This window comes from Bubalus bubalis, chromosome 14 (genome assembly GCF_019923935.1).
Source record: "Bubalus bubalis isolate 160015118507 breed Murrah chromosome 14, NDDB_SH_1, whole genome shotgun sequence".
Classification (NCBI taxonomy): domain Eukaryota; kingdom Metazoa; phylum Chordata; class Mammalia; order Artiodactyla; family Bovidae; genus Bubalus; species Bubalus bubalis.
This window is the reverse complement of record NC_059170.1, coordinates 4,638,506-4,664,938: the sequence shown is the minus strand read 5'-3', so window position 1 is coordinate 4,664,938 and position 26,433 is coordinate 4,638,506. Positions and strand designations below refer to the sequence as shown.

Genomic DNA, 26,433 nt, shown 5'->3' with positions numbered 1-26,433 from the left:
AAGTGTCGGATGTCTCCTAGCAAGTCGACGAAAGCCCTGGTGGGTCAAACCCACCAAGGGTCAAACCCCTTGGAGGGTCAAACCCAAAGCCCCCAGCAAGGGTCACTTTGCAGCCAGGGAAAGGGTGATCTTCGTCTTTTTCTTTCGTTGGTGGCTGTTTTCGGACAGGGGTGCCAGAACCTAGGCCATTGTGAGTCTTCAGAAGAGCTAGGTCCTTTGATCATTCCCACGCTCCCCATGGATGTGAACTTCACATCTGTCCAGAGCAAGAGGTTTCAGAACGGTGGCCCACAGGTTGGCAGAACCGTGTGGTTTGCCCTAAACTGTTTCAAAATTGTTTTCATGTTGAGACAATGCGGTTACCATCTGGAAAAAATAAAGTGAGTTCCATACCTCACTCTGTACACCAGGAACAGTTCCAAAATTCCAAATGGATTAAGGAGGAGTTCAATGTGTAAAGTGAATTTATAGAATAAGGAGGCAGAAACATTGGAGAATCATAAAAGAATCCAGGAGCCATAAAAGAAAATTGTGAGATTTAAAAAGTTTAAATTTTCTGCATGGCAGAAACAGCAGAAAATCCAACCCCCCCCCCCCAAAAAAAATCAAAACAAAACAACAGAATTCTAACCAAATGCAAAAGCCAAATGACAAACTAGGAAAATATATTTGCAGCTTGTACTACAAAGGGATAATCCCCCTAATATATAAACATCTCCTACAAATAAATAAGAGGAAAGAAACCCCCCAAAATAGCAAAGAATATGAATATGTGTTTCACAGAAAAGACTATGCAAAAGGCATTTTCAAAATATGAAAAGATATGAATCTCAATCTGCAAGTATGAAAGAATATTGAATACTCAGTTTTCATTTATCATGCTGGCAAAAGTAAAATGTTTTTGATGATACTATTGGTGAAATCTTGAAGAAAGGTGCATTCTTATACATTGGTAGTGGGACACGATTCTCATTGAGGTCCATGGGCAGTGCCTATCAAAGTTAGAAATGTATGTGCCCTTAGACAATGTACATACCCAGTTCCATCCCTAGAGATCTAGCCTCCCAATACACACACACACAATGTACTGCACATTGAAATAGCAAGAGATGGGACAGAATCTAAGTGTCCATCAACTAGGGATTGGCTCAGTTATAGTACCTCCACACATGCGTGGGTGGGGGGAATCCTGTGAAGATGTACAAGTTGGATTAGGAGTTCTTTACAATTTGGTGTGGAGAATCCCCAAAACCAAAGTGGAAGAAGGAGGACACGATATGCTATCATCTGTGTAAGAAAGGAAAGCGCTAAAGTTCTCTGGGAGGATAAACAAATATTTGAAAATGGTGAACATTCTGCTTTTGGTGAGATGTGGGCTTTCCATTTTTATTTTATACTTTTTGATATTTTGATGTTTCCCTATTCAAAAAATTTGATTAAAATAAGTTGCTAGCAATTAAAAATCAGGACATTTCTCATAAAGAACTGGATTTCCAGCTTCTACTCAGAAACTAAAATATGGCAGTATTGGGTTCATATTCTTGCCGGACAATAAAGTTGAGTCCCTTTAGAAGGGCCTCACTCTCCATGTTTCTCTTGTATCCAAATTATCTCACTAATTTCTTTACATGCCTGGACTCACTGGTATTTGCATTTGCAGAAGTCCTCAACAAATTATTAGCAGACTGAATCCAGAAACATAGAGGATTATACACCATGACCAAGTGGACTATCTCCAAGGGATACAAGGTGGGTTTAACACCTTAAAATCAATCAGTGCAACACACTTGGATTAACAAAGTAAAAAAAACTTCACATAGATGTTTATGGTCATCTCCATAGATGCATGAAAAAGCATTTGACAAAACTCAATGTCCATTCATCATAAAAGCGCTCCTTCTTGGGGTCAAAAGGGGAGTTCCAGAGAAGAGGTGAGAAGCAGGGCAGACACCCCCAGAGGGGTCTGTTTCCAGGACTATCAGTTCTTTCAAGACAACCTGTTGACCGAGGCACCTGGAGGCCTCAGGGCATCTCCCTCTCCATCTTAAAATAAAATCCCACTTTGTGCTTTGTGTCCTGGTCAGGAGCACAGCCATCTTTGGGTTTTACAAGAATTCAAAGCGATTACGACTGAGCAGCTGCCACAGAATTTCCTCTCTGAGCCCCGTGTGTTTGCTGTAGACATAAAAGCGTCAGAATTCATCTTATCAGGAAGCACCATCTGGATGCATTTTAGCCTTGCAAGCAGCTGGGCAGGGCCGGTGGCCGGAGCCTTGCTTCTGCTTTCTTTACTGGGACTCCTGACGACCGTGCTTTGCTGTCGGCCCATGATGCCGAGTTTGAGGAAGGAGGTAGAGAGATGGCTGCTGGGGGCATGTGTACTCCGTCAGGAGAATGGCAGGATTCCCTCAAGGCACCAAGTCAAGCCAAGCCTGACTGCTGGAGGTCGGCCCCTCAACCAGAAGGACTTCCTCATGGGGTCATCCAGGGAGCAGCACCATCATACATGCTAACGGTCAGTGTTTCATCAGCAAGCCTCTTCCAGGGGGAGATGTGCCCGAGCGGGCATAGAAGACCTGGAGGAGCACCCCGGATGATGAGGTCTGTGCTTTTCTTGTGGGCACCAGGGCTGGGGTGGCTGCAGCGGTGACCGCTCCCGCAGTAAGGGTGCCCTGTGTATGCCCACGGTCTCCTCATGGCTCCCAGGGAACCGTGGCGACATCAGGGCATCAGTTGCACACGTGCTGTTTTCTACACACCAACTGCACCCCTGGGTGTAGAGACGGGGGTTCTTAGGCGGTCCGGCGAGGGTATGTTTGTTGAATGGAGAGAAATAAAATCAGTGGTCTTACCCAGGAGACCCCTGGTAGCAAAGAGATGAACTGGGGAAGGTTCATGCTGTAGCATCATTCACTCGTGTCTTTAGAATGGTGGGGAAAAATTTTAAATAATTTAAAAAAGGAACTTCCCTGGTGGTCCAGCGGTTAGGATTTTGCACTTCCACTGCAGGGGGGCACAAGTTTGATTCCTGGTCGGGGACTAAGATCCCACATGCCAGAAGGCACGACCGAATAAAAAAGAAAAGAATGGTGGTTCTCCGGCTTACTTGTCCTTTGGAGTCAGCTGGGCCATAGCCTGTGACCAACTGCATCAGAATCTCTGGGGGAGGGTCCTCAGGATCTGTTAAGTGTTAAAACTCCCCAGGTGATTTGGAGACGCAGCCGATTCTGGGACATGTTTTCCAAGAAGAGCTGTCAAGAAAAATCTCAAGGTTTCCTTTGAAGAGTGTCGAGACCTCAATATCCGTTTCACATCCTCCCGAGTGTAATGGGTGGAATTGGGTTTGAGTTGGTTTCTGGCTTGAGTTGAACTGATTCCACCCCAGCTCCAGAGATGGGTATTGCCTGATCTAAGCCCATCCAGGTGAACCTAGCTCACAGTGAGTCACCGAGGTAGTTCTGGTCTAAGCCTTGTTTGGTGGTGTTTAGTCACTAAGTCAGAGAAGGCAATGGCACCCCACTCCAGTACTCTTGTCTGGAAGATCCCATGGACAGAGGAGCCTGGTAGGCTGCGGTCCATGGGGTTGTGAAGAGTTGGACACGACTGAGCGACTTCAGTTTCACTTTTCACTTTCATGCATTGGAGAAGGAAATGGCAACCCACTCGTGTTCTTGCCTGGAGAATCCCAAGGACAGGGGAGCCTGGTGGGCTGCCGTCTATGGGGTCGCACAGAGTCGGACACGACTGAAGCGACTTAGCAGCAGCAGTCACTAAGCAGTGCCTGACTCTTTTGTGACCCCATGGACTGCAGCCCGCCAGACTCCTCTGGCTATGGGATTTCCCAGGCAGAAATACTGGAGTGGGTGGTCATTTCCTTTTCCAGGGGCTCTTTCCTTCCCATGGATTGAATCCAAGTCTCCTGCACTGGCAGGCTTTTTTTTTTTTTTTTAAACCACTGAGCCACCAGGGAAGCCCATCTTAAGCCTACCAGCATGGAAACTGGTTCTGGAATGGTCCAATTGGCCCCAAGTTCAGGACCCTTGCTCAGTAGCGAGGGAGGGGATGCCCTCTCTCAGGGCAGGTGAATGGGAAGCAACAGCAACGCCAGGGTGCCTGCTTAGAATGAAGCTGACCGTGCGGGTGGCAGGACCAGAAGACAAGAGGCCCGGAGGCCCTGCCCGCATCGCTGAGCAGCCTGCCTTCCTTGGGCACCACGGTTGCTTGTGTTTTCCTTTGTGAAAAGCCCAATCTGAGTTGGAGTTCCCATTACTGCCAATGAGAGTCCTATGTCATAAAAAGGAGTCTAAAACCAGGTAAGAAGAGTTGAGTACTCACTGATGGGCAGAGACTTCCCTGGGAAACACTGAACCAGAGCCATCTGTTGACAAATGGGTTTGGTGCCATCTGGCATGCATTAGGTAACACGAGTCCACAGAGACATATCTAATTTTTCCCGTCTTGCCTGGGTCAAGGAAAAGGTCTCATCTTGGTGCTAGTCTGCCCTGGATCCCTCTGATTTTCCTTTTTAACCCACAAAGCAAGTCTCGGGCTCACAGCCCTCGGCAAGCAATGGCAGGTGGCACAGTTTCAGTCTTAACGTTTTGCCTTGTGTTTTAGGGCTGCTACCATTAATAGCCAAGCACGCTGGCTGGACTCTTCTTGCAAAAATAATTTTCCCTTCTAAAAAGGGGGGTTGAAACATACTCAGTATGTAAAGCAGCTGTTAGGCAGATGTGGCAAAAATGACGAAGATGGCAGTGTGAATGAGTCGTTTGGGAGACACTGTGCTGGGGAAAGTAGGTGTTGGTTTAAAACCCGGGGCTCATGTGTCTCTGCGTTCACAGCAGGGAAAGCCTTTCTCGAGAGGGTAGTCTTCAGCCAGAATCAGGGCTGAATGGTGTGGCTGGGAAACCCAGGGGCTGTGGACTCCTATAGCCTGGGTCCAAATAAGCATCTCCTCTCTGCCAGGTGGAGTCTTGGGACAAATTGGCTTCGCTCAAGCATCATGTCCTGGGTATTAACACTCCTTTTACAAGACTTTTTTTGAGGGGGTGGGGGTGGATTTAGGGAATTGGGGCAGGACTGTTTTGAGGATTCAAATTATCTTGGCATCTAGTGCCCTACAACTAGTCCTAAACACTTCTGCGATGTTTGGAGTTCTTGTTGAGTCAATATGTGCTCAGGATGTGTGCTGAGCTTGGGGCGATTTTATGAACAGTGTCAAACTCCTGGGAAAGGTGGACTCTCACCCCTGGCCTGGAGGTTCCCCCCTTGGAGGACTCTGTATTTAAGCCTCTGGAGTCCTCTCCCCCGGGGGAAGCCAATAGAGCCAGCCCAGCAGATGCAGCCGTGCAGGCATCTTTTCACCTGCCATCCTCAACGCGGGGTCTTCAAAGTTTTGACTCCCAGATGGCTGTCCCTCTTCCACAGCTGCTGCCTTCTGCTTCAGGCCTGATGGCGACAGGTCACGTGTGTGCATTGGAAAAGGTCTTTATTTCTCGCCTCTTGCTTTATCAGCTTCCAGGTGAACAATTTGCTTATCAGGATATCCATTTTGTTTCACTTGGTAGTAAGAAGACATTAATTAAAGGTACAGCCAAATTTTTGCAACAACCAGTTTAGGTTTGAATGCCTTTACGCCTTTCTAGGGAGTACTGATGGTGTCCTGCTGCGAGTGTGGGGGTTGGTTTGCATCACAGATGCACATTGTACATATGCTGAAAAAAACAGACACCCGCAACACCTCATTTACATGGTGCAGAGCATGTGTCCTGGAAATACTGGGGCCCGTCCCTCCTGTATCCTCTTAGCTGGAGCCCTTTGAAAACACGACTCAAGGATTTTCAGGGTACCTGCAGCTATGCCTTACATGCACATTTTTAAATACAACTCCACTAAGTCGTAATCCCTCTAGGATTCAAGTTCTAGTGAATATTAATTTTTTTAGAGTTTGTTGATGGAAGTAGCAGGATGCAAAGAATTGCCAATACTTTTCCAAATAATCTTCCTTTTGTGAAAGTTTTGATCCATTTTTGAGCTAACCCAGTAGCAGTTGGTAGAAAACACCTTTTTATCTTTTAACTTGCCTGACTGGTTTATCTCAGTCTTTTTCTAGATCACGTCAAGGCGGCCCTTTAATAACTGGTATGTTGGAATGCATTTCAGTTTGGTGAGAGCAGTCTCCTGCCTTTATTTTTGGTCCTCTGGGCATTTAGGAGTTACGTTCCTACATGACACTTTGGTGAAACATGCCTGCAACTGGTGCCAGGCCAATAAGCTACTGGGTGGGTTAGAAATAAGTGTCACATGGGTTGAAAAGACCATTGCCTAAGGGAGGGGCAGAAGGCTGACCAGCTGCTCTGTGGAATCCAGATTCAGCATGCTCTACCTAACCTCTTGGTAAAAATCAGATCCATCACTCAGGCTAAGTGGCTCTCAAGCTGTAGTGGCAAGATGATCTGGGAGCCCCACCTCAAGATTTAGTCCTCAGAGCAGGGAGACACCCTACGGCGGTACTCATTTGGCAAAAGCAAGGTGAATGGCCCCTAGAGAAGTGTTTCAGGTGGGGCAGTCCTCAGTCTTTGATATAGATCATTTTCAAATCTTTTTGCTCCCTTCTGAAGAAGTGTGCATCTTTACAAGTGGCTAGACAGACACAGCCATGGGGGTTGGGAGGGGGAGGAAGGGGCATTTCCTTTTCTGCTTGGAATTTAAGAGGGAACAAAGAGCTGTTTGCTGAAGACCCACATACTACTGAATGGTAAGGAACCAAAGATGGGACAAGAAAATGCTTCTACGTGCTCAAACGGGAGAGAAACCACAGTGCTTACTCAGTTTGAGTCTGGAACTTCTGGCCACAGAGGGCAAAAAGTGCTCTGGAATTTTGTTTTTCCTTGTTCAAAAGAAAATCTACAGGATTATTCAGTCTACAGTTATAGATCTTCTCTAATTAGAAGATGGCAGAAAGCCAGCTTTTCTTTCCAGATTATTCCAAAAGCAAACAGTAGCAACAGCATTGTTTTAAAATGGCTTTTATTGAGACACTTTGAGGACTTCTCCAACAGTTCTTACTGGGGAATCTTTATTTCCAGTCCTTAGGTGGCTAAACTCTTTTCCCCATGCTGACAAGGCCCACTTACACCACCGCAGCACAGAAGCGTCCTCATCTCTCTGCTCAAATGTCCAGCCCGGAGCGCACCTCCCCACCCTCAACCCCTATACTGCACAAGTCTCACTAGTATTTCATGTAGGACTCACAAGATCAGGCTAAATTCTTCCTATTAGGCAGAGTAATTTCAAAGCAAATGTGAGATGGCTTAAATGCAGGTAAGACATGTTCTCAATGCCACCTTTTCTGATTAGGTCATCTGCAGCATCTTGGATGTCCACAGAATTTATAATCTATCTGTGTGACAGTTTAAAATAGCTAAAAAAAAAAAAAAAGCTCCATGCCAGCTCCAAACACCCTAAAGGTTCTAGTCCATTCTTGTGCTTTCTCCTGTATTGTTCTGAGAGGCACGGCTTTACATTTTGGGGGGAGGCTAGTCAAACTTTTGCTCTCAGGTAACAAAAGCATTAAGCTGAACTTTCTGGAGTCTTAGAAATCATGGAAACTAGCCCACTTCAGAACTCTTTAGGCCAACGTCCCTGAAAGGTGACTGACCAGCCTCCGCATGGACTAAAAGAGCATCCATCCCGTCACGTTACCACCACCAAACACACTGGACCACTTCTGCCACCTCCTAACTCCCTGTTCTTTGGTACGGGGTCGCTCGCGCCCTACCAGCTCCTGCATCTTGATAGCCCCCAGAACGTGTGCTCTCCAAAGCCTTTCTCTTAAAAAAAAAAAAAAAAAAAAAAAAAGCTTTTCTCTTAATAGCAAGATGATCCAGAGTTAAAAGAGAGTAGTTGCCTGGTTAGTACAACTGTTCCCATTATGAGGTGAAAACTAATATGGACTTCATTTAGAAGAAAGAACACCAGGGTATTAAGATTCTGCTTGCAAATCAATGCTTATTTATGTTTACATCCTTTATCACTGAGACATTTACATATCTAAGCAGGTTCTGATCCTTAACAACAGGGGACCTGAAAAAATTCAAGGATGTTTATTTTAGTGATTAAAAAGGTAACAGACAAAAGCCAAACCGAACCAAAGAATCTGTAACAAGAGCCTTGAGAGAAAGCGTTCTTTATGCCATTCCTGGTCTTCCACAAGCTTCCTCAGTGGCTGTGCCTCCTTCTCTGATGAGGAAGCCGTAGCATCAACTGGTACAAGACGTGACGGACACAGAGGACTGGAGGTGTAATAACGCGAGTAAGTATCTACATTAAGCACAATACAGCAATTTATTTAGATGCTTAAAATGAATACAAAGGGAAATAAAGATCACAAAATTATACATACTACAACCGTGTGTCATATATTAGATGGTATAAATGAATACACCAGGGTGGTGTTTAACTAAAGATAAAACTAAATATCCAAAAAGCAGCACTCATTGGCCTGCTGCTTCAACACAACACACTTCCATACAGATCTAAAAGGTGTCAAAATTAGTCGCTGCAAAGTCAATTCTTGCATGTGATTTTTAGCTTAAAAGATTTCAGAAAACATCTGAAATACCAGTTTTTGTTTTTGTCAGCTGTAATGTCAAGGATATTCAGAACAAGAAAAATTCTATAATACAAGAGAGTCCAGATATATATCTTACGTGGCTGGCCTCTGTCGCGAGATTGTACAAGGTTATGTGCAAAAACTAAGTCTGTCCCGAAGTCCACACTAGCGTAGTTTCAGGCTTTTGCTAGGTCAGCTAGATACAGCGCTTATTACACAGCAAGGGCAACACTAAAAAAGAAACGAGTCTATGATGGGTACACAGTAACAGTATCATAAGCTTCACTCGAATAGGTCTAAAAGACTGTACAAATATACATTTCAACTATTCAGAATGAATACATGAGAAAAAACTGATTCCCCGCAGTCTCCTGTGCACACTGGACTGGCAGCTTGTGTGCTGGCCCTGCGCTACCATTGTGATCAGGAGGACGCTTCTCCAGGACGTCCAACCAGACACTGTTTTACAGAGGGAAAGAAATGTTGAGACGGCAGATAGAACAAACCTCTGCTTTTTCTCGCGTGCGTTCATGAGCCACCAGCTTATTGGTTTTTCACATTTAGTTACTGTGTCTGTCACAGAGCGTTCTAAAGCAAGATCAGCCAATCATGTGTCACAGACTTAGAAATAACCACTGGGATTGGAGTGGCCACATGTCCCCACCGCCTGATGACCCGGCACTCAAAAGGCAGTACCAGTTAGAACACAGCTTTGCAGTCGTAACTGAAAGGAGAACAGAGTTCCAGGCCGCAGCATTTGTCACCAATGCCCGAGAGGCCGGCCCTTAAGCCTGCTGGCTGCTCAGTTTGACCCCCGTCAAGCTGCCGTGCATCGGGTCAGCCACCCCGTCAGCCATGCTGTCAAACTGCTCCCCATCCTCACTGTCAATTGTGCTGTTCTGCCACTCGATCTGTGGGGTGGATAAGCGCTCATCGTTTTCAGTGGCGTTCTTCCACTGTGACTGGTCCTTGGACCAAAACCCTTCAACTTTTCCATAGGAACTATTCTTCCACTTCAACTGCTCTCTGTCTCCTTGCACGGTAGCCTTTTTTTTGGCAGCTGGCTTACTGCTCCTCGCGTCTTCACTCTGGGAAGACTCATCGGACCAGGTTCCTGCTTTCATCTCACACGTGTTGTCCTCAAAGTCTGACACCTGTTGGGAACCAGGGCCGCTCTCAGATGGAGAAGCACCATCTTTCCACTCAACAACATCATCTTGGTCAACCTCACTATCAGAGGCATCATGCATTAGTTTGGTTGGCTCCTCAGTCAAATGAATAGTTTCATATTTTGAACCATCCTCCTCTTTTTGGTCTAGCTTCTCAGATTCTAAAGCATCTTCAGAAATTACCTTCGGTATGTGTTCCTCTGGGTTATCATTAGGGATTTTAGGCTCAACTTCAAAAACAGGGTCAAAAGGGCTATCACTTCCATTGGATTCTTCCTCCAAATTTTCAAAACTGTCTGAGGAACTGTCATCTTCCTTCCCAAGATTGAGCTTTTTGTCTGCTGTTTTACTAGCATTGACTCTGGAATCCTTCTCATCGTGATTTTCAAATAGCCACTCAGCATCAAAATCCATCTCATGCTTAACTTTGTTTAGCTCTTTCATGTTGAAGCCCAGTAACACACCAGGCTTGTACTTTTCACAGTCTCTGACACACTTCTTCCTCTTGTTACTAAAATGGGAAGCAATGTCACTCTTCCACAACCATAAGCTTGCTGCCAGCTTCTCAATTTCTCTCCTGGTGGGATAAGGTTGTTTGTTGAAGTATTTTGTTAGGAAGCTTTTCCTGGCTTCATAGGAATCATCTTCATGACCCTTAGGGTCTAAAGCTAAAACAACAGGCTCCTCAGGCTTCTCTTCAAAGAAGCCGGGTGAATCGCTATCTTCATCTAACTTTCGCTTCTTCAGCAAGGGGAACTCCATTTGCTCGTAAGTGCGCTTCACAGGTGCCAGGCCTGGGGACTGGTTAAGCCGCGAAGGTGCATTTGTCTTGTCTTGGCCGTTCTGGGTCTTTCCCACACCCCTGCAGTGAACCAGATGCAGAGTGATGGTGGAGGCGGTCATGTTGCTGGTATACACACCAAGGCAGTGGATGCACTTGTAGGTGAGCTTTTTCTCCACTGGGTGAACCGTCTGAATCACCTGGTGTCTCTCTCGTAAGTGATGTGCAAGTGCGTCGGATATGGGTCCTTTCAGGATTGAAAAGCAAAGAGGGCAGAGGGTTTTCCCGACATCTTTTTTATAGGGCACTGCAGCTTGAGGTGAGCTTTTAACAGGAATATCTGCCTTTTCCTGAACTTTTGGCTGTGGCTTTGGAGGGATGGGTGGGTTATTTTGGGCATGGTAAGCAACAGACTCAGCAGGAGCATCCCTCAGGTTATACGTGGTTACAAGGAGATGGATGTTAGTGTGACTACCCTGCTGCAATGTCAAATCAAAACTCAGAGTAGAATCTGTTTTAGGTCCCATCTCTTCGTCCACGTGAACCATCCGCATGTGAGCCGCCATCTTTTCCACGTCATTGAAGGTTGACCGGCAATACGGACATGACAGACCATGAATTAGCATATGGTTGAGCAGAGTGTCTGTGGGCAAATAGCGATTACAGTAAAGGCATTTGCTAGTGAAATTGTGTATTTTCATAATGTAGTTGGCTACTGCTGGGACTTTCTCAGCTTTATGTTCTTTTTCGAAGTGCACGCTATATACATTTTCAGGAAACAGCTCATTACAGATGGTACATATTTTCCACTTCTGAGTTGAGGAAGTATTGGGTGGTGGAGGGCCAGTGGCAGCGGCAGTTGGCTTGGAGCTGGACTGACCTAATACTCTGGATGCCTGTGACTGAGAGAGGGATGGAGACTTTAGCTGGCCTGAAGAGAGAGATGGGGCATTCGGAGACTGCAGTGAGTATCTTGCTGGCGCCTGGGTCCTCTGCTCTGACCCAAGACCGTAAGATCTTCCATTTCCACTTGGAAGTAACTGCTTCACAGACTGAGACTGTTGAGGGATGGAAACCGGTGCGTTGCCACCTAGCCCCAGTCTCATTGACTGACCAACGCCATAGCCCTGGCCTACAGATTTGACTCCATAGTTGTTCTGCTGCAGGTGAACATTGGACATCATGTTGACACCTGTGGAATTTAAGTTAGGCTTTGGTATTGAGAGTCGATTCACCATCTGCTGTGATGGCAAAGACCGTACGTTTCCAGAAGCGAGGGAACCAATTCTTGACTGGAGTCCCATGCCCTTCTTCTCTTGAGGTTTGGGAGCAATTAGCATCAGGGGTTTGGATCGGGGAACCACCACATTTGTGTGACCAATCATGGCAGTGACCTGATAGCCTATGCGTTCATGGTCTTCAATGACATGTTGTACCAAAGCTTCGTAAGACTTTGGCATAAAAAGGCATCGCTTGCAGTGAATACTACTTTCCTCCCGGGCATTTGTGCCTAAGGGGACTGCACCATTGAGTGATTTTTCTCCTGCCTTTGCTATGTAAGGTGCTGCCACATGCTGAAAATGTTCCCTGTAAATGTGCTTCCTAACTATTTCATAAAGAGGATCTCGGTAAGTGCACTTCTTACAGTAATAAACGGCTTGCTCTACACTGTCAGCCTGCTTAGGTTTAAGGCCGTCACTTTTGCTTTTATCTTTGAAAGTGCTGAGGCTGCTACTTGGTGCGCTGGCGTTTGGAGCATGAAATATTTTAATGTGTGTTTCCAAAGTCTTTTTGTCTGCATTGAACGTACAGTAGGGGCAATTAAGGAGAATCCTATTTTCAAAGTCTTCACTATGGACATTCCGGAAATGACTTTTGTAGGCAGAGAAAAATTTTGAAGAAAATGGGCAAGCACTGCAGCAAAAAGGTTTTGTCCGATAGTCCTAAAGAAAAGACAAAAACTGGAATCAGAATGCCACTTCAGATAAGCATTAACAGGTTCTAGATTTTTTTCCCCAAGATAGTGTTGAAGAGACAATGCAATTTTTAGGACTGAAACTGTAATGCATTGATCTGAGTAAAACTTCCTTTTGCAAAATGCATAATTTATAAAACATTAGGTTGGTGCAAAGGTAATTGCGGTTTTGGACTGAATTTTAAATCATTATAACTAGGCTCAAACACATTTTTATAAATCAAAATAGGAACCATGACAATCAGCACATTTTTGCCAATGAGAAATAAGTTTGTTTATTCCTGCAGCGTGGTGAAAATCTGTGCTTCAGGAGTCAACAAACTCTTGGAAAGCATTTCTGCCTCCTGCTGGCTGTGGAAGCGTTTTCCCTGCAAAAAGCTGTCAAGATGCTTGAAGAAGTGGCAGTTGGCTGGCAAGAGTCCAGGTGGATATGGCGGCCGAGGCGGACCTTCCGGCGTGTGCAGCCTGTGAGCGCCGCTGTGCCACGTGTGCTGGGTGCTGCTGTGCCCAAGAACCAGGCCCTTTCTGCTGACCAGCGCCGGCTGCAGGCGGGCGAGGTTTTGATGCGTCTCATCGATTTGCTGAGCGTACTTCTTGTAATGGTTTCGTCAGGATTCAGAAAGCTACAGTGGATCAGACAGGCAGCAGACCACCAGACTGTGACCACGTTCTTTCTTTGGTGCCAGCACGGCTTTGGGAAGTGCTGTGGAGCTTCCTCTCAGTCCAACCACTGAGCTGGTTGTCACCGTTTGTCATATAAAATCCGCTTCTTATTGCGTCACAATCCGACAGAGAAATGGTTCCTTCTTGTTGTGCAGAATAAGAGAAGACACTTCAAAACGACTTTTTGATTTTCGGTTAGCTTATCATGAGACACCCACTTATCGCGTTTTTTCACTTTTCCAATTTGCTTCAAATCGTGAACAACTGTAGAATGGGCAATGTTCAGCTCTTTGGCAACTTCTCATGCAGTAAGAAGATCAGCTTCGATGATGGCTCTCACCCAGTCACTGTCAACTTCCGATGAGTGATCACTACGTTCCTCCAAGGCTCTCGTCTCTTTCGCAAAACTTCTTGAAGCACCAGTGCACGTACGCTCGTTAGCAGCTCCGGGGCCAAATGCACTGTGCTGCTAGTTGACTCCGCTGCTTTACAACCCATTTTGAACACGAATAAGAAAATCACTTGAATTTGCTTTTTGTCTAACATCCTTTCCATAGTCTAAAATAAATATAAACAGCAAGTAATAAGTCATTCACAAAAAAACATAAAGTGAGACACGTGTGTTAAAATGTATAACATAACTACATTTATTTAAGTGTATTCCAACAGCAAAGGTAAATTTCAAAATAGAAAAACCGCAATTACTTTTGTACCAACCTAATATAAACCCAAATGAAAACGCTGTTGAAAACTAATAAACACTTATTTTGGTGTTACAAATAAAAACTCCATTCAGAATTTTTCCTCAGTGTTTTTAGAAAAGAACAGTCACATTCAGTCACATCGGCTCACTGGTTTAGAGAAACCCAAAGACAAATGGCTTCAAGATAAACATTTTATAGTTAGGAAGGACAAAGAGGCGAATCACTACAATTACTCTGTAAGTACAGCTGGTAAGTTGCTGAAGGTTCCAGACTCACTATACACTAAAACTCAGGCCCCAAAGTATTCTAGTGCAATTAGGCCATACAACATAAAGACACACCTTTGATCCTTTCCATCATGGAAAAATTTTCATAGAAAAAAAAGGGCACATTTTCAAAAATTTCAAACATTTCCCCCCTCTGATCTAAGCAGAGTGTAGTATTCGGATTTCACTGAGATCAAAACCCCACGGATCTGAAACGTCAGCTTTCTTCTGCAAGCCATGCTGTTCCTTCTTCTCAAGCAAGAGCAGTTTCAAAAGAAGTAATGAAGTGACAGCTGCTCTGATTCAAATTAAGAAATTAAGTAAAAATTCCTACAGAATGTGGGGAATGCAGGATATTAAAAAGCCAATAAAACAAGCACTGCACAATTTACTAGTGTCAAAGAGCAACTTACAGAAACAGTTCATTAACATCTGTGCAGTTGGTCCTTTCATGATAGGGGAAACACAAGTTTGGTGAGAGGTGATCATTTTTTCCTTGTAAAAAATCTACCTTGTTTCAGACACTGGTTACAACCAAAATGAAGTACTGTGCTTTTCCTTCTCTGGTATTGGTAAAACTGAATTAACTAAGTGATGTGTCCTACTGGAAGGCTTTCCTATTTTAAGGCTGCTGGTTAATACCCTTTCCTGGGTTATTAATAAGAAAAGAACCAGATGACTTCACATTTCTGAGGTGGAGTTTAAAAGTACTAACTCCCTGCCAAGTATGTTCCAACGGATGAACAGATAAATAATCCAGAATTACAATCACCACTGAAATAAATAATGGTACAGTTTGAATTGATAATCACTTCTCCCTGTGGGAAAGACGTATCACCCATGGCCCTCTATTTTTTGTTGTAACATCACCTATTGTTATTTGTTGGCACCGCTGGTGCCTTTGATCACCTAATACTGTTTTTAATTCCAATCAGTAACAGTTAAGCTGCCCACCACTACCACCCTACAGAGCCACCTGTCCCACAGCCCGAGTGCTGGCTCAGACTACCCCACAGAGGCTGGGTGACGACACAGACGAGCAAGAAAACCTAAATTGAATAAAGAGTCCTGACCTCCCCTTTATAGAAAAAACAAGAACTGCAACACAGAAAAATGATGGATACCCTAGATAAACTGAACACTGGACGGAACATTTTAGAATCAGAAGAACCAGAATACTTTTGGCAGGGTGAGAGGAGGAGAGGGGAATTCTGGTATACATTGGGCATCACAACTTTTAAGTAACAAACTTTGCTATTCTTCTTACATATAGTTTCAGGACAATGAAAAAAACTAGACCAAAGTTCTTCCTATTTTTCTCTATCTCTTAGGAAAATATGAAATAATAAATTTTTAACACTTTCCACATTAGGTTGTCTACAAATAATGTAACACTATGAAAGGCCCAGAACTGAAAAGGGGAAACGCTGCTTTGGGGCAAGCCTCCTGCGCCACTCACCTGGTTTTTCGTAAGCGAGGGGTCCCACAGTCCTACATCCTCCCATGTAGTGTTTTTCAAATAAAAGTCATTAGGTTCAAACTGTTTAAAGTCCTAGAAAACAGTGAAAGAAGTTTCAAAAACATGGTATTAATTCTAGCCCAACTTGACATATAAATCCTATCTCTTACTAGGGCTGGGGAGATGAACAGGAAAGTCAACCCCACCCAGAATGAGACGAGGAGTCGTAAGGTTCTGAGGAAAAACAAAAGGGCACGTGGATGTTACAGTGAACATGGTGCACCAACTGAACATTCCCCTCAGGGTCACCAGGTTTCCAAAGAAACCACTGGAAGCTCTAATTAAGTAAAAAATTAAGCCATGTATTGATACCAAAGCACCCCTCTTAAGAGTTGTAACTCATCAGCCGTAGTATTAGACCAGAGTGTAAGACAGCAACATTCACTCAGTCTTAGCACTACAAATGTGGTATTCTGGTTCCGTGCAAGAAAAATGTTCTATGGAGATGGGGGTGGGGTGGGATTGGACTAGAAGGAAAACTCAGGATTTCTGAACCCCCAAAGGAGGACAGCTACTCAAAGAAAGCATGTGATATTATGTTAAATTACTCTTGTGTAAAAATTTGACCCCCCCAAGCTTGAGATAGGAATATTAAGTTTTATGGTAAAATTCCTCTTGTTCCCAAAAGGTTCACAGTTCAGTGTGGAATATCAAGTATACATAAATATATTCCAGAGTATGTAGTGGGTGTAATAGGGATGAACAAACCAAATGTAGGATAGGAAAAGTAACCTTTAATATTTGCACTATTTATTCTTGTGAAGATTACCCCACTGCATGGGAAGTAAATGGACTATTTCATCAGGTAGATCTACCTGTACTTGAAGTATTGGAGAGGGTGTGGAGTGAACTTCCACACTGGGGATGACATAGCTAGAGAAATCCAATTCTGAGAAGCTTTAGTCTTCATGATATGCCCCTAGAGTAGGTAAGGGAACCAGGAAAAGAAAACCTGTTGCATGAAGGAAATTGCTTTTTCACTTTCAATTTCTTCCAAACATTTACCAAGTGCCTGTTGCGCGCCCAGCACTGTGCTAGGTGCTGAGGAGACACAGATGGGCAAGGTAGTTACAGTCCCTGGCCAGCTGGAACATAAAAGGCTAGTGGGAAAAACAGCTTTAAATATTTCTTTCCAATCAGAGGTTTCTGATCCACTAACCACAAGATCAGAGTAATGAGATCTAGAAGAGGAGAGCGCTGCACTGGTTATCCCACAGGGCTGGTAGAAAGCTCACAGAATAAAAGGCGAGAAAAACAGTTTGTAAAGTCCAAACTGTTACCGAGGGAAAGACAATAGTCTATGATGGGTCAAAAGGGCCAACAAACGCTCAAATCCCAAGGAAAGAGACAACAAGCACCCCAACTACTGCGCCTCAACAATCAGAAGGCCAACCAAAACATTCAGGCACATCAGAATGAGAACAGGCTCTGGAGTCTCACAGACAGACCTGCCACATGCTCAGCTGTGAGGTGGACCTAGTCCTTCACTGGTTCTTCACATGCGTATTTGAGAGAAGAATTCCTATATCCCCCTAGGGGCTGTTTTAAAGGATTTGAATTTAGAGACCATTTTAAAGCACCTAGTAGAAAACGTCCGACATGGCACGTTCTCAGTGGTAACTGCTTTTGCTTCAGGACGCAAAGATGAAAAAGCCCACTTTAGGGACAAGGGAACAAGTTAGGCTAATTGAGAAAGTTCTAGCAAAGCTAATGCTGCAGTTAAACTTCAGAATCACACCTAAAAATGAACGATCCTGGCCACCGACACAAAGTAAGGGAGCAGAAGCTGAGTCGTGTGAAAATTAGAAAACGGCATGCTACTTACTTCTATGTGTTCTTTACAGTATTCCAACCCAATGTCACTAAGTATTTTTTTCACAGTTTTCCGGGCTTTTCTTAAACTGCCAAGATTGTTGACAGGAAGTTGGAACATAGTTTCTATTGGAAAAAAAAATTTAAGTCAAGTCAAAACACGAGCAACTTGCAATATTTACTAATTCCACTGATGGTAGGATCACAAACCCTGGCCCAGTATGACAAAAAAAGGTGAGTAGATATCCTTATCCAGTATGTTCTGAACCCTTAAAGGAAGCACAGCCTGACCTTCTCTACCTCTAACAGGACACTTTATGCTGCAGATGACATGAATCCAGTGCGGCAGAGTTCTGATCAAACCTTTAAAAAACTAGTTTGGGATGAAATATTTAAAGTTGAGAATTAGGATTATATCCCAACCGATTACTTTAAAATCAAATGTGAATGTTTTTCTCCTTGTGATGTTGAACCTCTGAAAACAGAAAAATGTTCACTATTTCAGTGTCATTACCACATAATCTTGAGCGCCAGAGAAAGTAAGTTTGTGTTGCCTGGGAACTATCCTGCAGACTGTGATGGGACTGGGAGTCTCTGCACACTACCCAAACGAGACACAGATGGCCGTGTATCCCGCCCCACAGTCAGCACCACTCCTGGACAAAGGCGCTCTCGTGCCGCGGAGTCAGTGCGGAGTCGGGGAAAGCCAGCACTAGGCGTCAGAGCAAACGGTTAACCGACAGAATCAGGGAAGCCTTTTGAGAAAGGAAAAGCTTCTGTGTATATGAGGGAACTGAAAAATTATTTAAATGACCCAATACATAAAAGCAGAAATTTAGATCCACTTTTCCAAGTTCCTTAAAAACAATGGTTAAGAAAATAAAACAAAACTTGGGCAACTGATAATTTGTATGGCTTGCAAAGTGACCATGAATGTTCCCTACACAGCAGGGTAAAAATTTATCATTGACTTAATAATTTAAATTAAATTTATAGGCTATAAAGTAACTCTAAAGACCAAAACCAGGCAGAAACAAAAGCCGATACATCAGGATTTAAAATTCAGTACATGCAAATCTGGCTTTCTAATTAATAAAGGCTGTCACTCTGTTATACCACTACCATTTGTAAACCATGATCATAAAGTCAACTAATTCAACTGTGGTAAGATAAGTTACTGCACTTACTATTCTAGAAATCAATATTAACTATGAAAAATGAGGGGGAAAATGAATCTTACCAAAACCCCCAGCAACTTCCAGAAATCCTAAATCTGGATACATTACCAGAACTTGGTATACCTGAGGCCAAAAGCAGCATGCAGCTCACTGAGACAAACGTCCTCACGATGGAACCCTAGTTAGTCATAAAGCACGGTTTTGGCGTCCTCTGCACACTCTGCCATCTCATTCTGCCCAGTATTTTAGCCAACAGACCGGGAAGTCAGTTCTGGTGCAAACTGATTTGCATTAAAGGCCAAATTCACTATCCCTTATGGAAATTTTATCGCTAAATTGTTTTGAACTATCTTTTTGATTCAAAAAATCTGTTGCTTAATAAACTGATTAAAAAGAAAAAAAAATAGGTTCCCACAAACGAGGTCGTTTAGAGAGAACCACCTGACAGAAGCGTTTCAGAAATAAAGGAGGTGCTCTAGGCGAGTTCTGAGGAGACCAAGCATCACAATGAATTCTGAGAAGAGACATCTTGTTTCTCCATTCATTTCATAAACTCTCCATGGGCCCAAATCCAATTCTTTTGGAACTTCCATGTTAATCCCATTCCACTTCAGAGCAGAGATGTGACCCAAAGACAGCCCTTTCTGGTTTTCCCTGCCTCCTGGAAAAGCAGCTCAACATCTTAGTAAAACAAATACAGAAAGATTGGAAATGTCACCACATACAGAAAACATCCTGGGGAGTCAAACTGCAGCTCAGGATGAAAGAAAACCCCATTTCCTACGGAGAACACCAGTGTTCTAAGTGCCCGCCCCACAACAGCTAACAAAGTTGGTGTAAGATTTCCAAGTGAGGCACACCTCATTGCTCCATGGTACCCAATGTTATCTACCTAGAGCTGTGAAAAAGTTAGAATATGCTCATAAGGGAGCTTAGCTACAAAATCTTACATATAAAAGATGATTATTTCAGCCATAAAGTAAATTTCTTCAGTTTACTTGAGTTGAATGAAACAGTCTTATAAATAATGACACTGCTTACTGGAAAATGCTGTACAGAAAATGCTTATTCTACAATTAGCTAGGAGGAATCCAAGTTCAAGTTTACACTGAAAGATGAAAAATCTCCTCGGTTAAGATGGTAACTGTCTTCATAAGCAGATTTCTGACATTTCTGATCATCTTGGGAATTCTATCATCTGCCCCTTTTCCTGGATGAAGGTACCCTTCACGGAGACCATCTCCAAAATTTTGTCCATCTGGAGCTAGAATAACACATTCATATGTGTTAGCACCCTCAAAAACAATTAAAACTTCCTCTAGCTTTTCACTTACTGAATAAAACACTTCTCAGATATAAAGCAGGTACATGGTATAGAAATACAATGAGTAAGGAAGGCTCCCTCCTACTCCTATCTTCCATTTCCTGTGTGTATTTCTTCAGTTTTTCTATGCCGACAACAAGCCAAAGATTCCTTGAAAGAAAGTCTCCAACAACCACTATCAGCTAATGTTAGAATTATTATGGGTGATTAGAGAAAGAACTCAAGGGCCCTATGTTTTTATTTTTTTCCCAGCTCAATGCTTGCTGTTAAGAAACAACTTCAAATCAACAGCTTCCTTTGGGGTTCATTGATGTTATCTATTTGATTCTTGTTTAAAAACATTTAAAAGACACTGGCCTCTGCTTCACCCCTTAAAAGCCTTTTGAATCAGAAACTGAATCAAAGGGCCCACAGCTTCCTATTTATTCTGTTCTTAACTGGGAAGGGAGAAGGACAGAGTAAATAGGCAGTGGACTGCCTGAGGTTAAGGGGAACTCCTCACTTCTGAATAGAGCTGAAAATATTCACCATCATTGCTCTTAGGGAGGAAGGTGTCTTACGATAACATCCAACTGTCTAGAGGTGGGCACTGAAAGGAGTACAGAGGGATGGGCGTGCTCTCCAGATTTGCCCCCAAGTGGCTAACCATTCTCATGAGCCTCCTTGGCTATCAGAATGGACACTTTCAGCAGGTCAGCACCACTATCCGAATACTAAGGAAAGCTTCCTTTAGCCAAACCATACACTTCTGGGCTCACAGCATAAAAAAGGGGAAAATATCCAATTTAACAGAATGAAACCACTGTTCATCTGTTCATCAATCATTTGGAGCACTTTATCCATTAATGTGCTAAATATAGAGAACTGAACAGGATACAGTTCTTCCCCTTCAACAGCCCATCTTGCTTCTGGGGTATACAGTAGGCACTGGGTCACTGGAGTAAAGGAGACACTCGTTCCCCTCCCTGTCCAGCTTCCTCTTGGAACCGTCAGAGCATAGAGTATATGATTCTGGTTAACCAATTAGTGTTCTCTCTCTGAAGACTCTGATTAAGTACAGACTTTGACATGTGCCCCAAACAGGGCTAACAGTGAGCATGAGAAAAGCACAGAACAGAAAACTCTCCTGCTGCTAGATTCTCAATCCAGCTGTGCCCGAAAGACAGTCCTCTTGATTTCACCATTCCTCCCCCAAACTTTTCATAAACAAGTACAAGCACATGATCACTTTTGCTTAAGTTTTAGTTCATGGTGCTTGCAACCAAAAGTTTTGGTAGTGGGAAACAGAAGAGGAAGTGAGTAAGTAAGAGGGAAGATTGGGAATTCTATGCAAAATAATTACATTCATGAATTGGGAGTAGTAGGAAGAATAGGGATTTGTCAGGAAGATACAATTATTCTGAAAGAGGCATCGGCCCCTGGTTTCATTAAGTAAAAACAAAAACACTTTATGGGAAGAGTAAAACACCTGGTAAATTCTAAAGATTTTGGGAAAAGCTCAAACTCATTAATAATGGAGTTAACATTACTAAGTCTTTTATTAACTGAAGTGAATTTTGGTTAAGCATATGCCATCTGATGAACTACACTTAAATCTTCAATTTTTGAGAATGATTTAAATTCACTATTGAATATTTCAGCCATATTCCTTCTTATCAATCTCTGCAAAATATACCCACACCTACTTAGGGCCAAAACACTAAAGTTTTACTAATAATCCCGGCCATATTCCCTCTCAGAAAGTAATTCCTTCCTCAGAAAGCAAGAGTCAGATGATTGAAATGAAAATATGTGATCTGAGGCCGTAGGGTACAGATGATTTAAAACCATATGAATTATAACTATACATAAGACTGTTCAGATGCATGAACCTCTTATCTCAAAAGCAAAAATACTCCCTCACACCAACTACAAAGAGGTAAATAAAAGCAGAAAGAGCCTGCCTCACGACAAAGTATCTACAGGTCAAATCTTGACAGAAGGATCATGACACATCAATGACTGTGAACTTTATTTAGGCAAAGAGGTCATTAAATGACAAACACAATAACCATCGTTTCAGAAACGAGCTCTGCCAGGAGGCTTAAACCTTGTCCGGGGCTGCACTCAGGCTCATCTGGGCCAAGAACACGGAGAGGAGCCCAACAGACGACAGTGCTGGTTCAGGAGGCTGAAGGCAAGACGTGTAGGACCAACAGACAGCAGGGCTTGTCTGTACACCGCAGTCCCTCAGCAAAGACACCGTATCAAGGACAGCATCATTTTGTCCCTGTTTTTAGAAGAAAAGCATTTATAATCGCACCATCAAAGTAAAAACAAAACAAAAAGAACCCCCATGAAACCCAATTTAAACCTTTGTCTGCTGCTGCTGCTAAGTCGCTTCAGTCGTGTCTGACTCTGTGCAACCCCATAGACGGCAGCCCACCAGGCTCCCTCGTCCCTGGGATTCTCCAGGCAAGAACACTGGAGCGGGTTGCCATTTCCTTCTCCAATGCATGAAAGTGAAAAGTGAAAGTGAAGTCGCTCAGTCGTGTCCAACTCTTAGCGACCTCATGGACTGCAGCCCACCAGGCTCGTCCTTCCATGGGATCTTCCAGGCAAGAGTACTGTAGTGGGGTGCCATTGCCTTCTCCGAAACCTTTGACTAGCCATACATACTTGAGTCAGGAAAGAAAAAAAAAAACAACCTCCAAATCAAACTTCTACAGATTATATTTTAAATAACTGCAAGTATGGATCTAGTACAGCATTTTCCAGTATACAAATTCTTCATATTTTTATGTGCATTCTTACATGTTTCAAGTTGCTAATAAAAATATATGGTGCTAATTTAACAGGCCAGAAAATACAGAAGGAAGTACAGTAGTGTGTCCTGGTCTCTAGCACCTGCAGGCGTAACTCTGATACTTTATGTGGGAAGTGAAATCTGAACATACACTAGAATGACAAGTACTGTATCAGTTATACTAGTGAATGCAAATCTACATTTTTCATGGAAAAAAACATTTCTAACACTGTATTGAGAGGCAGACCACACCAAGTTTTTGGTAAAACCTGAACTTAAGTTGCTTAGTCTAAACCAGTGGTTTCCACTGCCCCCACCTGACCTTAAAGAGGTGAAATCCTTGTTTTTAAAGAAATCTTACTTGGGGACTTCCCTGGTGGTCCAGTGGCTAAGACTCCTCACTCCCAACGCGGAGAGCCTGGGTTCGATTCCTGGTCAGGGAACTAGATCCCACATGCCACAACTAAGATCAAAGATTCTGTGTGCTGCAACCAAGATCCAGGGCACCAAATAAATAATAAATTAAAAACAAAAAAAAGAAATCTTACTTGAAATATGAAAAGGATAAAAAGTGGAGAGAGGGGCTCAGGTTGATAGAGGAAGAAGGAAAAGTTCTCCAAGTCTGTCATTGAAATAGCAACTTGTCTAAACTAAGCTCAATATGCAAATTTATGCCAAGGTCACCCTAAGCATTAAATCTTATGGCTAGAGCAGAATTCCAGTGGTTTACTGAAAATCTCCCCTGAATAAAATTACAGTCTTATCAGAATACAGTTATAGGAAGCCCACAGTAAGCTTAAGAATTAGGACAGTTTATACTCCTCTGTTTTTTTAAACATTTCTACATTAAAGTTGTTAAAAACAAAAACAACAAAAAAAAACACCTCTCTGGAAACATCTTTTTGGTAAGGAGTGGGGGAGAATCAAAGGCCAGAAATGATGCCATTACTAGTGAAGAAAAAAAAAAAGGCAGCAATATATTCTAAGTTAATAAAAAAAAATCAGGAAGACATTCAAATACATACTACAATATATACTACATTCAAATATACTACAGTATAAACAATTTCAGTTCTGGTACCTCATCAACCCAAATTAATATGTAAGAAATTCAGATCCTAAATACTTAAAACAATATTCCACTTAATGTTGGTACAAGTATTTACATAACCCAAACTGGGGTTTTTAAGTCAGTATTTGAAATTTCTTTAAACCACTGATTTAACTAAATAATATTTAAAGTTATGCTATTTTCTAAGAGGCGTAGGCATTTGAAGAGTCACAGGAAGAGAATCAAAGCATCAGTTACTCCACTGCTACCCATGATGGCACTTAAAAATATGTGTGTGATGTCTTTGTGGAAACATTTTGGACCTGTTAAGTTAAAAACTACTCAGGCAGAAGGAAAACTTCATTTCCATATTTCTGTCACCCCTCAGCAACACATTTAATACTGTAAATATCACTCACTGAGTAAAAGTGTGGTCACTATAAAACACTTTCTTTTTATAACCAATTAAGTGTTTATCTTTCCTGACTATTCTGGGATCCCAAGTGGTGAACACAGACACCTTACATGCTTTTCAGGTTGTCACTAGTCCTACATTTAAATTAAGCCAGATGTAAAAAGGTTTATACATTTGTATTTTAAGGAAATGAACCTTGTAAAGCCTTTCTAGAACAACCCTCTGATGAGTGAACACATCGGGAGTGTAGAGCCTACATCCAGTCTGGAAGCAATCACTGCACTCAATCTTTTTCTAAAACACAGACCTGAACAGAAGCAGCTTATCTTTCAATTTCCTATAACTGTGGGCAAAAGACCTTCCAGATGCCACAGGCTCTTCACATAAAAGGCAGCTGGGTCTCCTCCTTTTCCTCTCTTCCTCAATCTCAAACACCACAAAACAAGTAACTGACTATCCAAGAATAGACTGCTACTCTGGATTAGTGGATAAAACTGTGCAGCATAAAAGAAAGTTCAGTCTCCTTTTCACCAGAAAATGTTCAGTAGTGCTGAGGAATTTGGAAAGCCCAGAGGGATCAGAAAAAGAAACTACTTCGCCAATGAAGATACACTTGCACCAAAGGTAAATTTAAATACTAAACATCAATTACGTTGCTTAGGATAATCATATTAGAACACTGTTAATAAAGACAAGACCCAAATAGGAAATGTAACTAATTTTTCTTCTGTTCTTAACTACTAACTGAATTTTTTCCACTATTCTTTCAGTTTGTTAATAAAAGAAACCCAATTAAAAAAACATTTTCAAGTTTTTAACCAAATCAGTTATTAAACCCATTATAACTAAGTTTTCATAACTATTTCTTTGGTAGGTAGACTGTATTTATGCAAGGCAAAAATGCCTGTATTCTCTAGATACAGCATCCTGTACAGAAATGTTTTATCACAGGGACACTTCTGTCCCCTCTCTATCAACAGTGTGTGACTCTCCCACACACAGCTCTGCTCTAAGACACTGTCTGCCTGACTGCTTAGTGAGAGCGAAGCACAAACCCCACCAGGCAGCTTGTCCCGCGCGGGACAGTTGTGTTCACGAGTTTACTCGACACGCTCTGAAAGCAGCCCACGACTCTCGGTTCAGCTGCGTAAGTCTAAACACTGAGCTGCCCAACAGCCTTTCCAGGTGTTCAGACCCTCCCTGCTCCCCTCCCAGGAGCCCCCTTTCCAAGCTCCCACGCTCAGTGCTTCTCACAGCCCCTTCCCTCCTCACCTCAGCCAGTCTCCAGCAAATGGGCTCCAGCTGGCCAATCTCTGGTGCCCTGTTAAAACATGGTTACTTCAGGCGTGACATGATCAGGCCAAGCGGGACAACGCTTCTGTAGTTCTCAATATGATTTTTAAACTAATGCTCCTAAAAGGTGCATCTGTATTGGCTGCACCCACTTCACACACATGACTACAAACAGCCTTTTTCATTTTGGCATCATGTGCCATAGTTTTCAGCATTAGCTGGTTTAGCTGATGAGAAAAAGATACTCTATTCTGAATACATGTCTGGTTACAAAAGAAATAACTATCAACAATCTTTAGGCATCTTCTCATTGAAGGGGCATGGACATACAGGCCTTAAGAAGGACAAAAGATTAAGATTCATATTTCAAATCATAGTATCAACTAAAATCAATTATGAAAATGCAGCACTCTGAATCACTGAGAAGAATCTAGGGTTTTACTTAATCTAAACTCTTCTTGTTTTACAGAGAAGCAACTGAGAAGCACCCGGCTTAAGGGCAACGAGCGTGTCACTCACAGAGCTGGGTCTCAAGGTCATCTCCAGACCTAGGATGCAGTGTTCTTCCTATTATCCATGCAGAGGAAGCTCTGATCACTGACATTAATTAAAAGTAAACAATGCATATGATATACACACATCTGAAAGTGTCAAGACTTTAATATCCAAGGATGAAATAACCATAAATAATTCAGTCAAACCAGCTCAAACAGAGATACAAGATTAAGAATGCATACATACATCTCAGATCAGATGGTCCCATTACCTTCAAAGAAGTGAGACATGAACTAAGCTCTGACTGAGACCACTTGCCCTACAGCGCTTTAAACATCACTATGGATGCCGACAGTTACTAGATGGTCACATTTGAGAAACAGCTT

At 42.8% G+C, this 26,433-nt stretch overlaps 1 protein-coding gene across 5 annotated transcripts in view; it reads right to left on the bottom strand.

Annotated features, from left to right (window-relative positions):
* Window positions 1–8,093: 8,093 nt before the first annotated feature.
* The window catches only part of LOC102394710 (activity dependent neuroprotector homeobox), a 35,252-nt gene continuing 16,912 nt past the window's right edge, over window positions 8,094–26,433 (bottom strand). For all 5 annotated transcript variants that reach the window (XM_025263284.2, XM_044927531.1, XM_025263282.2 and 2 more), the window contains 3 exons: window positions 17,520–17,632; window positions 15,635–15,727; window positions 8,094–12,510 (listed from right to left, as the gene is read on the bottom strand). In XM_025263284.2, coding sequence (XP_025119069.1) covers window positions 9,403–12,510; window positions 15,635–15,727; window positions 17,520–17,627 — 3,309 coding nt within the window. In that variant the 5' untranslated portion in view covers window positions 17,628–17,632 and the 3' untranslated portion in view covers window positions 8,094–9,402. The remainder of the gene's footprint in view (window positions 12,511–15,634; window positions 15,728–17,519; window positions 17,633–26,433) is intronic.